The 12,140-nt window shown below is 36.4% G+C and overlaps 1 protein-coding gene across 1 annotated transcript; it reads left to right on the top strand.

The window, feature by feature from the left end:
• The first annotated feature begins 11,065 nt into the window (after positions 1-11,065).
• LOC112392791 (bisphosphoglycerate mutase-like) lies at positions 11,066-11,920 on the top strand. The gene is given in 2 exon segments (XM_024734645.1): positions 11,066-11,202; positions 11,205-11,920. Coding segments are annotated over 2 exon segments (774 nt in total). The 5' UTR covers positions 11,066-11,144.
• Positions 11,921-12,140: the final 220 nt, after the last annotated feature.

The following is a 12,140-nucleotide window of genomic DNA, read 5'->3' as shown; positions in this document are numbered from 1 at the left end:
GTATAGCTGCTCCCTTACTTTTTTTCCCCTTCTAAAATTTGTTTAAAACTGTGATCTTAGGGATAAAATATCTCATAAAAAGTTTAATATCATGAGTTATTTTGTAGAAAGGAAATTAATTCACATATATTACCAAATGAAAGTCCCAAATGGTAAAGCTCTTTCTGGAAAAGGTTATTTGTAATGACCAAATTCGTCACTGTTTGGAATCTTGTAAAGGTCACAATAGGAAGTTTTCACTTGTTTTAAATAAAATTCTATACTTTAAAAATAAATATGCTTTTCTTCCATTTCATAGAAATATCAACACTATTTGTACTATAATTTACTTTTTGAGCTTCTGACATTTACCCAGCTGACTGTCTTTGGAGAACAATCTCTTGACTGAGAAACACTCTAGGTAAGAAAACTGTCAATTACAAAGTGCTTTTTGATGCATTGCAAAGTGCTGGAACTCTTCAAATTTGAAAAACGACCTTGTTAAATACTTTTGTATCTACTACCTCTACCTTAAATTTTAAACAGCCTTTGTATAAATGCAGAGTAATGTAACTAACAAAGATATCATCTTTGATAGTCAACAAAAAGAAAAATTCTGTTACAAACCTAATAGTAGAGTATTTCTAAGTTCACAAAATGTTGAATCAGATTTCAAATATTTTGAAAACCTCGGTATTATAGGGTTATCCTATTATCTTGAGGGAAATATACTTTCTTCATAAGATGAATCATTGAAATCATGAATTGAAATAGTATGATTGTTTACATATATAATTTGAATTAATAGTGAAATTGATATTTTTAATGACAGAACAAGACTGAACATATAAATTATTGTTTTGTGCTTTTGTATTTATTTTGAATTTTTTTTTTTTTTTTTTTTTTTTTTGTATTTTTTTTTTTTTTTTTTTGGTACGCGGGGCTCTCACTGTTGTGGCCTCTCCCGTTGGGGAGCACAGGCTCCGGACGCGCAGGCTCAGAGGCCATGGCTCACGGGCCCAACCGCTCCACGGCATGTGGGATCTTCCCGGACCAGGGCATGAACCCGTGTCCCCTGCATCGGCAGGCAGACTCTCAACCGCTGCACCACCAGGGAAGCCCTGAAAATATTTTAGTACATATACTATATCAAGTCTCCAAAAGTAAAGTAAATATTTTCCAAGAGTAATTCAAAGTAATAGTTAAAAAGAAAAAAGAAGCTAATGTACACAAATTGTTTGTCAAAGATGAATGGTTTTACTAATGTAATTGGCAATATTGTAAATTATATATTTACAAATGTATGGTATAACACACAAATCTAATTAATGCATTTAGTATCATATACATTCATCAAATTTTTATTGTATCATAAATTTGTACCTCCAGTGTAATATTTTCAAAATATTATATATTTTATAATTAAACTCATAACTTTTGCTAGAAAAGAATTTCCTTTCTCAGTGAAATTCAGTGTAAGCTCTGAAATGAATAATATATAAATATTTTTATATTGACACAACAATCCTCTCCAAAGAAAAGAAACAACAATTAAATTCTTCTAATTATGGCTAAAGCTGAATTTAAAGAGTTACTTGGATTTAACCAAATAAGAATTTATGTCTTAAAATGTGTATCTTTCAAGACTTTTATGTTTTGTTTTGGGATAAAATAAAATATTATTCAATATATTTCATTTTTATAGAGCTGAGATAAATAAGATTTTTCTGGATATCCATGTCCAAGAGAGTAAATATATCATAAGTTTTGTGGTATAATAAATGCTAATATTGCAGAGATTTTGATGAAGATATATCTATGTCATCTATATCTATCTATCTATATTAATACCTGTTAGGATATATGGGAGATATAGAAAAAGGTATATATATATAACCCATACAAACATGTGTATTTGTGTATTCCAGAGAGACTGAATGCATTATGATCAGGTATTTTATAGTCAAATAAATGTTTCACTTCAACTCTATGATAGTTCCTGAAATACATGTGTTACTTCAGAGCATATTTTAAATATGATTTTATAAGCCACTATTGGCTTATATAATGAATGCAGATATTCATTTATATCTTCATTAATGTATTCATTCAAAAATATTATGTTAGGTTTTAAACTCTGGGTTATAATTTCAAATAGGACAACTGTTCTGTCCTCTAGGAGGTCATAATCTCATTGTGGCAAGCAAGTAAACAGGCAATTTAGATACAGTATAAGAGGTGATATAAAGAAGATAAAGTTAGAGGAGTATATCAGAGAGGCAGCTGTGGGGTTTAAAGGAAGCTTCCAAGAATGTATGATGTAAGTCAGAAAGAGAAAAACAAATACCATATGCTAACACATATATATGGAATCTAAAAAAAAAAAAAAAAAGATTCTGAAGAACCAAGAGGCAGGATAGGAATAAAGATGCAGACATAGAGAATGGACTTGAGGACACAGCGAAGGGGAAGGGTAAGTTGGGACAAAGTGAGAGAGTGTCATGGACATATATACACTACCAAATGTAAAATAGATAGCTAGTGGGAAGCAGCCACATAGCACAGGGAGATCAGCTCGGTGCTTTGTTACCACCTACAGGGGTGGGATAGGGAGGGTGGGAGGGAGATGCAAGAGGGAGGAGATATGGGGATATATGTATAAGTATAGCTGATTCACTTTGTTATAAAGCCGAAACTAACACACCATTGTAAAGTAATTATACTCTAATAAAGATGTTAAAAAAAAAAGAATGTATGACTTCTAAACTAGATAGTAGGGGATTGGCAGGAATGGGCAAAGCAGATGGTATTTGGTATTGAAGTAGGCAAAAGTGGTGTTGACATGCAACATTAATAGTTTTGCAATGAAAAGACAGGTCAAACACAAACAGGTATGGCATTTGCACATTTGCAATTCCCTCATTTCCAGAATATTCCTTATTAACAGCTAACCACCAAGTCTAAAATTTTCATCTAAATAGCAATTGACTTTAGGCAAAAATTTCCATGTCTAGACTGCCATGATTTCTGCAGACTCCTGAATTGGCTTGTTGGTTTCTCTTTGAACAAGTGAAACTTTTCTTAGCTCATTTTGTGTTTCACTTGCTGATTCCAGTGAAGAAATTTTCAACTACAATAAGATACTAAAATTTAAAAAAATTCAGATTGTGATTTAAATAACACAAATTCTCAAAATCAAGATATTGCTTTGTAAGGGGGACTACATTTTGGTACCATTGCCAGTTGCAATTTGAAAATCAGAATTTCTCTTTCTTTGGGCCTATATATATAATATATTGCTATACATAATTCTATATATTGCATACTGTTTCAGAGCACATGATTACTGAAGTCAGATACCTGTCATGTGTTTCAATGTTGTGATGTTTCCTTTCATCTGTTTGTTCTTCCTTGTTATTTCCCTGAACTTTTGCTAGCATAGAGGGCATCCTTATTAGAATGTTCATCAAAGAGAGGTTTCAACACTGCCTGTGTTAATAAAATCATCAAGCATTCCTTTATAGGCATGACAGGGAGAGTGCTCATCTATCATGAGTGTTTCATTAAGTGGCACAAAGCCAGAAGCTCTAGGAACAATGCCAGATTTTTTTTTTTTTAAATAAGTTTTCGGTAGCATAGAGTTCCCCTCATTTCAAGATCTATGCAATATATGGAGTTACTTGCTTCTGTATCCTCATAGGGCACCTTGCCACACAATATACAGGAACTTTGATTAGGATTTTTTGTATCTCTGCTCTGAAAGGATAAAATAACTCAGAAAAATATTCTGTATCCTGTCCCAGTCATCCAAAAATGTACAAAGACAAAAAGAATCCCCGAAGATCCAGTTAAACACATTTTACAAGGTACTTTATGTGAATTCATCTTTTTCCTATTACAATTTCATTTTTAAGCAAATGTTCACAGGCATTTTTTGTAAAATTAACCAACCAAAGAGGTTATTGCTGACCAGTTTCATCAAAATCTCTTTTGAATTATATCAGGAAACCTATTCAAATATCTATGTACCACCTAATGGTAGAGCTACCTGAGTTGCACAGTAAGAATACTATTTTGAAACAGATAAAGCAAATTGCCTGTCTCCCTTCTCTTAGGAGTGATGTTAAACACATCTATAACACTTTAGAGAATGCCTTTGGGCTGAAATGAATCAAATGTGTCCTTCACCAGTCACTGATGGAAAAATCGACCATAGTGGACCGTCAGGTGATGCCCACAGTAATTTCCCCGTTAAGTTTACCTTAAGTAACAAGATTGCCTCTCCCTGATACTGCATGTTGCACATTGTTTTGGATGTACTCTGGAAGTAGCAATCCTTTTGTTCTGGAGACAAATCCTCAACCTAGGGGTATCCTGATAGAAAGCTGGTATTTGAGTGGTAGTCCTTCCATTGACAGAGCAGCTGCCAGCACACTCTGGGACAAAAGCTTTGTTCTTGACAAATGGGCAAAGCAGATGGTAGTTGGTACTGAAGTAGGCAAAAGTGGTGTTGACATGCAACATTAATAGTTTTGGACATATTAATAAATGTCACAAATATCTACTACGGGTAGGCTTGGAAAGTTGCCAGTAACAAGTGTTTCATTTGCCTATGGAGTCAGTAATTAGCCGGGGCAGCATCAAGTTATTTCTGTCCCCACTCAACACCAATCTCTGTTTCTACCACCAGTGCTAAAATTCTCTATGAAGCTTCCAAGTTAGAAATCAGACTAATGCTTTTGTCTTAGTCTTTGACATTTACACTGCCAGATTAGGAAGGAGATATCAACAAGGTGGCTGGGTGGGCGTGATCCTTGAAACCAAAGATTCCAATAAACAAAATACTCCATATGCCATTTATCATAGGAATGAGTAAAAGACAAAGAAGGAGAGGAGCTGAGTTTCAATTTTGGTTCATGCAATTAACTTAAATTTGTGTAATATAGTCAGTGATTTAGAGTGCATGCATTTAATCATATATTGTAATAAATTGTAATAATTCGTCATTCTCACCATTCTGTAATTAAAGTTTTTAGCTTTCTCTTCAGACAGTTTTCAGAATTGAGATTTCTTTGTTTATTAATTCAATTAGCAACTAAGTATTGAGTCTCTACTGTTTATCTATGCGTGATCCACTCCTCAGGGATGGGGCCCATGTGTCTTTAATCTCTGTGTCTGTAGCTCCAACCTAAGGGACTGGCACATCACACCAGATAGATAAGTATTTGGCAAGTGAATTTGGTATGCCAAGGGCCAGAAGATACTAAATTAAAGAAAATTTAGTCCTCAAAATATATACATTTTTGCCACAAGTCAGACAAGCAAATTGATGCTTATTGTTATAAAGTCTTGTGACTGAGGTTTACTGCAAAGTGTTCTGGTGTCCTAAAAGAAACTGGAGCATCAGGAGTTGGCATCCTGAAGGAGGTGATATTTTAACTGTATTATATTTAGTTTAAATTGGAAAATGCTTTGAAAAATAAGCAGGAATTAGGTGAAGAAAGGGAGAGGCTTTCTCCTGTAGTACAAACACCCTATGAATGACCAGAGAAAGGAACAATATAAAGCATTTGGGAAATATAGGCAGTTCCATTGCCTGGAGGGAGAGGTTTTGTGTGTGTGTGTGTGTGTGTGTGTGTGTGTGTGTGTGTGTGTGTTTCTATAAATGGCTTTAACTAAAGCTGGAATGAGAGACAGGTTCTATCTGGATCATGAAGGTCCAGGGTTTTTAATTGAAGACATTGGACTTACTTTTGAATGCTAGGGGAGAAATCAAAGAACTTGAACAAAGAAGAAGACGCAATCTGCTTAGCATGTAGAAAGACCATTCTGCTTGCAAGGAGGAGTAGAGCTTAGATATAGCCAGACTGCAGGCGGAAAGACCAGTCAGGAGATTGTTACTTTATAATTAGATAAGAAGTAAAGTGCTTTCAGGCCATCATTCATTTTAATTGTTTAATATAATTTCATTGATGTTTGTATTAAAATATTTATTACAGAATCAAACTGGCAAATATTTTAGAATTTCCTGGAACCCCATCCTGTGATAATAAGTTCCTTTTTAATTAGTAGAAATCAACGTTCATTTTTGTTTAATAAAAAGGCAATATTATATTTTCAAACTTTAATTAGAAATAGTGATTAATATAGAATGTACAATTTGGATATTAGATATCCTGGACTAGGTAAAATTTGTAAACTTAACCAGAGCCCTGCCATACTTCTGAATTTTCTTCCAGAGCAAATGTAAAGTGTTTCTTTCAAATTTCTCTCATCAGTGACATTAATTAGTGATTAGTGGTTATTGCTTGTGGTTTTTGCATCTCCTCTATTAATAGGAGATCACAAACTAATGATTACTTCAAAATGTGCTAAAATGAATCACCCTTAAAAAATAACATTTTTGTTACTGTTTTATGCATATTGCTCTCAAAAACAAGATGTGAGGTAAGCCAGGAAAATGAATAATGTTATATTGAGCTTTTATAACTATTTTCTTCCTAGGGAGTAGGACAAATATATTCATCAAAACCACACTCCAAAAGTGTGACAGTACTAGCTATTTCATTCAAAGAACTTGGAGTTTAACATAATGTAAAATGTAAATGATTAGTCGATTCATGTCAGTCTGAAAGGGACAACAAAGTGACATTTCAATTTAAACAGAAATGGCTGCAACCAACCTTAATCAGATGTTCTAATAAATGAGCTGAAGGACATTATTGCAAACTTCTTAATCCAAAAGAAAACCAATTGCCATGGCTCTTGTTCAAATACCACACAAAACAGTATGGAAATAATCATGAACAGAGTTGAATTGAATATCAATATGTTGCTCTGAGTTACAGATTCTACTCTATTTTTGTTTTCTTTCAAATAGCATTCAATCATTCAAATGTATATAAATACATATTATATATATATCATATATAAATATATTTGAATATATATGATATATATCACTTAATATATGATATATATATCACTTAATACAATACAATAACTACTTGTAGAACCCTTACTAAGGGCAAGGTGTATAGTATATTTTGATGAGTGACGTATACTGAAAGAGGAATTCATCATGTATTCATTTATTCATTGACCAAATATTTATTTATTTATTTATTTATTTATTTATTTATTTTTGGTACACGGCCCTCTCACTGTTGTGGCCTCTCCCGTTGCAGAGCACAGGCTCTGGACGCGCAGGCTCAGCGGCCATGGCTCACGGGCCCAGCCGCTCCGCAACATGTGGAATCTTCCCGGACTGGGGCACGAACCTGTGTCCCCTGCATCGGCAGGCGGACTCTCAACCACTGCACCACCAGGGAAGCCTGGACCAAATATTTATTGAACTACTATTTTCTATTAGGTTCTGTTCTAGAGAGTGGGGATTTATTTTCAAGAAAAAAATGACCATGTAACTGCCCTTGGGAAGGAAGACAGATATTAATCTAATAATCTCACTATCAGAGAAAAATTGATAATTCTTCTAAGTGGTGTGAAGGAGAGATATGCCGTATGTAAGTGAGGGGGTCTTCTAGTCAGAAAGGTCAGGACAATCTTCCTTGACAAAGTTCTATTTTAGTTGAAATTTGAAGGATGAGTTGTACTTAAGTTAAAGGGAGAAGAGGAGAGCATCTAGGAAAAAAGAAATAGCATGTGTAAATTACTAGTAATTGGAGAAATTATGGTGATCACTATGAACCAAAATGAGGCCTGAATGATTGAAGTGAAGAAAGCCTAGTGTGGGAAGATCCCAAAGGGAAAGGATTGAAGAATTTTAATCAGGAGTGGAGAATTTGGAGGAGAGGGTCTCGAAAGACAATTTCAGATTCTGATTTTTTAAATCTCTCTCTAGCTACGGTGTGGAAAATAGACTGGCTAAGACTCAGAGTAGTAGATCTAGCCCAGGTGAGAAATCTGAGGCAGAGATGAGCATTGATGGTGATTACCCCTCTGAGTGTGGTTGAGATTTCCTGTGAAGAGAATATTAAGTGAGAGAGGAGAAGGTTTTGGATTGAACCTTGAGGAACTCTAAATCTAATGGCTAGGTAAAGGAGGGTGAGACGACCAACGAGACAGGGAAGGAGCAGCCAGAGGGTTACGAGAAAACTAGGAGAAATCATGTCATGGAAATGAAGGGAAGGAAAGTGTTTTAAGACAGTGGTTAATTGGCTCAAATACTACAAAGATATGAAATAAGTACTTTAAACATATCCATTATCTTTATCAACATGAAATCATTAGTCACACTGGTGAAAATTACTTCATGGAATCATGATGATTGAAGGCATGTTAGCCTGAGTAGGGCAGTGAGTTGGAACAAAAGAAATCACGACCTTGGGTATAGTTCACTATCTGACCTTCTGGCTATAAAGGAAAGAAGAGAGATAAGCCTGTAACTGGAGAGGAAGGAAAGGGAGAATAAAGCTTGGATTTGGATTTTTCTTTGTTTGTTTAACTAATTAAATAAATTTGACTATGTTTAAGATCTCTGGGGCAATGAGAAGAAGTTGAATGTATGAGAGAAAGGATAGAATTATCGGAGAAGGATAAATTACTTGTGACTATAGGAGTAGATGGGATGTACAGCCAGGTGGGGAGATTTTCTTCAGACTGGCACACGAACAATTCTTTACTAGTAAAATGGGATGCATGTAGGTGGATCAGGGAGACTGTCTGGTGGCTTCTATTTTTTTTTTCCACAGAGCAGAATAAGGCACAGGGAAGATGTATTGATTCATTCAAAGTTGGGCTTAAAATAAAGAAATAAGCTCTAGGGGGTATGAATAATATTAAGAGTGCCATGAAGTTCAAGTTAAAAAAGAGAAAGGAGAGTTGTAAAGATTGATGCAAAGTAGAGGGGTCAGGAAAAGGATGAAAGGAAGTGACTATATTGCTGAATAGTTGTAGTGAGAGTATGTGAATAAGTACTCTGAAAGGAGAAAGATAACAAGAACCTTACAGTTTGTAAACAGAAATTTGTCCTAAGAAATAAGGCAATACTTCCAGAGTTCAAGGAAGGAAAAAAATCTGCAAAAGTTAGTGCAGCACTTATGGAGTTGAAAGATTAGACATATGGTACTTTATTTTATTTTTTAAATTTTAATTTATTTTTTTATACAGCAGGTTCTTATTAGTTATCTATTTTATACATATTAGTGTATATATGTCAATCCCAATATCCTAATTCATCCCACCACCACCCCCAGCGCCAATTTCTCCCCTTGGTGTCCATATGTTTGTTCTCTACATCTGTGTCTCTATTTCTGCCTTGCAAACTGGTTCATCTGTACCATTTTTCTAGATTCCACATATATACGTTAATATATGATATTAGTTTTTCTCTTTCTGACTTACTTCATTCTGTATGACAGTCTCTAGGTCCATCCACAACTTTACAAATGACCCAATTTCATTCTTTTTATGGCTGGGTAATATTCCATTGTATATATGTACAACATCTTCTTTATCCATTTGTCTGTCAGTGGGCATTTAGGTTGCTTCCATGACCTGGCTATTGTAAATAGTGCTACAATGAACATTGGGGTGCATGTGTCTTTTTGAATTATGGTTTTCTCTGGGTATATGCCCAGGAATGGGATCGCTGGGTCATATGGTAATTCTATTTTTAGTTTTTTAAGGAACCTCCATCCTGCTCTCCATAATGGCTGTATCAGTTTACATTCCCACCTACAGTGAAAGAGGGTTCCCTTTTCTCCACATCCTCTCCAGCACTAATTGTTTGTAGACTTTCTGATGATGCCCATTCTAGCTGGTGTGAGATGATACCTCATTGTAGTTTTGATTTGCACTTCTCTAATAATTAGTGATGTTGAGCAGCTTTTCATGTGCCTCTTAGCCATCTGTATGTCTTCTTTGGAGAAATGTCTATTTAGGTCTTCTGCCCACTTTCTGATTGGGTTGTTTGTGTTTTTTTAATACTGAGCTGCATGAGCTGTTTATATATTTTGAAGATTAGTCCTTTTGGACAAATGGTACTTTAATAGGTGGCAATAATGCTTGAGATAAGGGTTAGGGTGAGTTATTGGAGGTCAGGAAAATTCCAGTGAAGGGAGGCCCAGGAATGAAGGAACAATGATATATTTTCATATAGAATGATGATCGGTTCAATTTAGCTAAAGCAGAGGACATACGAAGGAAGCAGTAAAATAAAGTTTGGAAGGTAGGTTGAGATGCAGATTGGGGAGGGCTTTCAAAAAAGCTAGGAAGTCAATGTAAATATTTCATTATAAAAGCTCCCATTGGGGCTTCCCTGGTGGCGCAGTGGTTGAGAGTCCGCCTGCCGATGCAGGGGACACGGGTTCGTGCCCCTGTCCGGGAGGATCCCACGTGCCACGGAGCGGCTGGGCCCGTGGGCCATGGCCGCTGGGCCTGTGCGTCGGGAGCCTGTGCTCTGCAACAGAAGAGGCCACAACGGTGAGAGGCCCACGTACCGCAAAATAAAAATAAATAAATTAATTAATTAATTAAAAAAAAAGCTTCCATTGTAGAAAGCAAAGGCAGCAGAGATTTCCAAACATATGTGAACAACAAGTAGATCAAAACTAAAATGTATCTAGCCAGATATTTTCAGGATTAAAAATGGCCATCTGCGGGTCTGCCAATGAAAATATGATCAAGTGCCACAATAAAAATATCAACACAGCTACATTTTGCTTCATTAAACACTGAGATCATTGACAAGTGAACCAAAATATTGGCCTTTTCCATATGGCATGTTGTGTAATTTATGAAGCAAAAATCTGAAATTTGATCTTTAATGTAAAATCATATATATGAGGCATCTTCTAGTTTTAATAATTTTTGTTATAAATCACAGAATCAGGGGCTGCTTTTGAAATAGAAAACTGATGTCTTCAAAGTAAATTTAACCATGGATATTCTAAAAGTCCTGGATCAGTGATTCTATTTCTCCTTTTCACATCTAGAAGATATTGAAAATATTTTTGTTAGGACCTGCCCCTTCTGGCTCCTGGGCTAGAAAAGAGAGTTGATGCCAGCCGCAGTGAGGAGTCCTGGGAGGCACTGGCTGCTCAGTGCTTCCAAGGAGTGCCTGCCGCTGGTGGCCTTTTTGCAGATGTATTGCTGTCCCTGAACACTGGCCCATTGGAAAGCACTAGAGAAGTTCAGCCATCAGTATGTCCAAGTACAAACTGATTATGTTAAGACATGGAGAGGGTGCTTGGGATAAAGAGAACCGTGTAGCTGGGTGGATCAAAAACTTAACAGTGAAAGAATGGAAGAAGCTCAGAACTGTGGGCAGCAACTCAAAGCGCTAAACTTTGAGTTTGGTCCTGTGTTCACATCCATCCTGAACCGGTCCATCCTCACAGCCTGGCTGATCCTGGAAGAGCTGGGGCAGGAGCGGGTTTCTGTGGAAAGCTCCTGGCATTTCGATGAGTGTCACTATGGAGCCTTGATCGGTCTCAACAGGGAGCAAATTGTTTTGAATCATGGCAAGGAACAAGTGAGGCTGTGGAGAAAGAGCTACAATGTGACCCCACCACCCATAGAGGAGTCCCATCCTTACTACCATGAAATCTACAACGACTGGAGGTACAAAGTGTGCGCCATTCCTTTGGATCAGCTGCCACGATCCGAGAGCTTAAAGGATGTTCTGAAGAGACTCCTTCCTTATTGGAACGAAAGGATTGCTCCTGAAGTATTAAGTGGTAAAACCATTCTGATGTCTGCTCATGGAAATAGCAGCCAGGCACTCCTGAAACATCTGGAAGGTATCTCAGATGAAGACATTATCAACATTACTTGTCCTACTGGAGTCCCCATTCTCCTGGAACTGGATGAGAACCTGCATGCCGTTGGACCTCACCAGTTCCTGGGCAACCAAGAGGCTATCCAAGCAGCCATTAAGAAAGTAGAGGATCAAGGAAAAGTGAAATGCAATGACAAATAAAATCTTTCCCACGTGCTGGCTAGGAATAGCTGCAGAAGGAGTGACATGCAGTATGTTATAGGTGCTGATCTCCCTCCCTCTCCTCCCCCCCCACTGATTTTTGCAGATCTAGGCTGTGAGGTGGAGTTTGCATAAGTAACTAGGTAAGTTATGTTGGCTCAGATAAAGGCTTTAGGATGCCTTGAGTACTAATGTCATAAGCCTTATGCTTTAGCCCCTG

Source organism: Neophocaena asiaeorientalis, unplaced genomic scaffold, assembly GCF_003031525.2.
Source record: "Neophocaena asiaeorientalis asiaeorientalis breed wild unplaced genomic scaffold, Neophocaena_asiaeorientalis_V1.1 scaffold15, whole genome shotgun sequence".
Taxonomy (NCBI): Eukaryota; Metazoa; Chordata; class Mammalia; order Artiodactyla; family Phocoenidae; genus Neophocaena; species Neophocaena asiaeorientalis.
The sequence above is the reverse complement of the archived record's forward strand: the minus strand, read 5'-3'. Positions and strand labels throughout refer to the sequence as shown.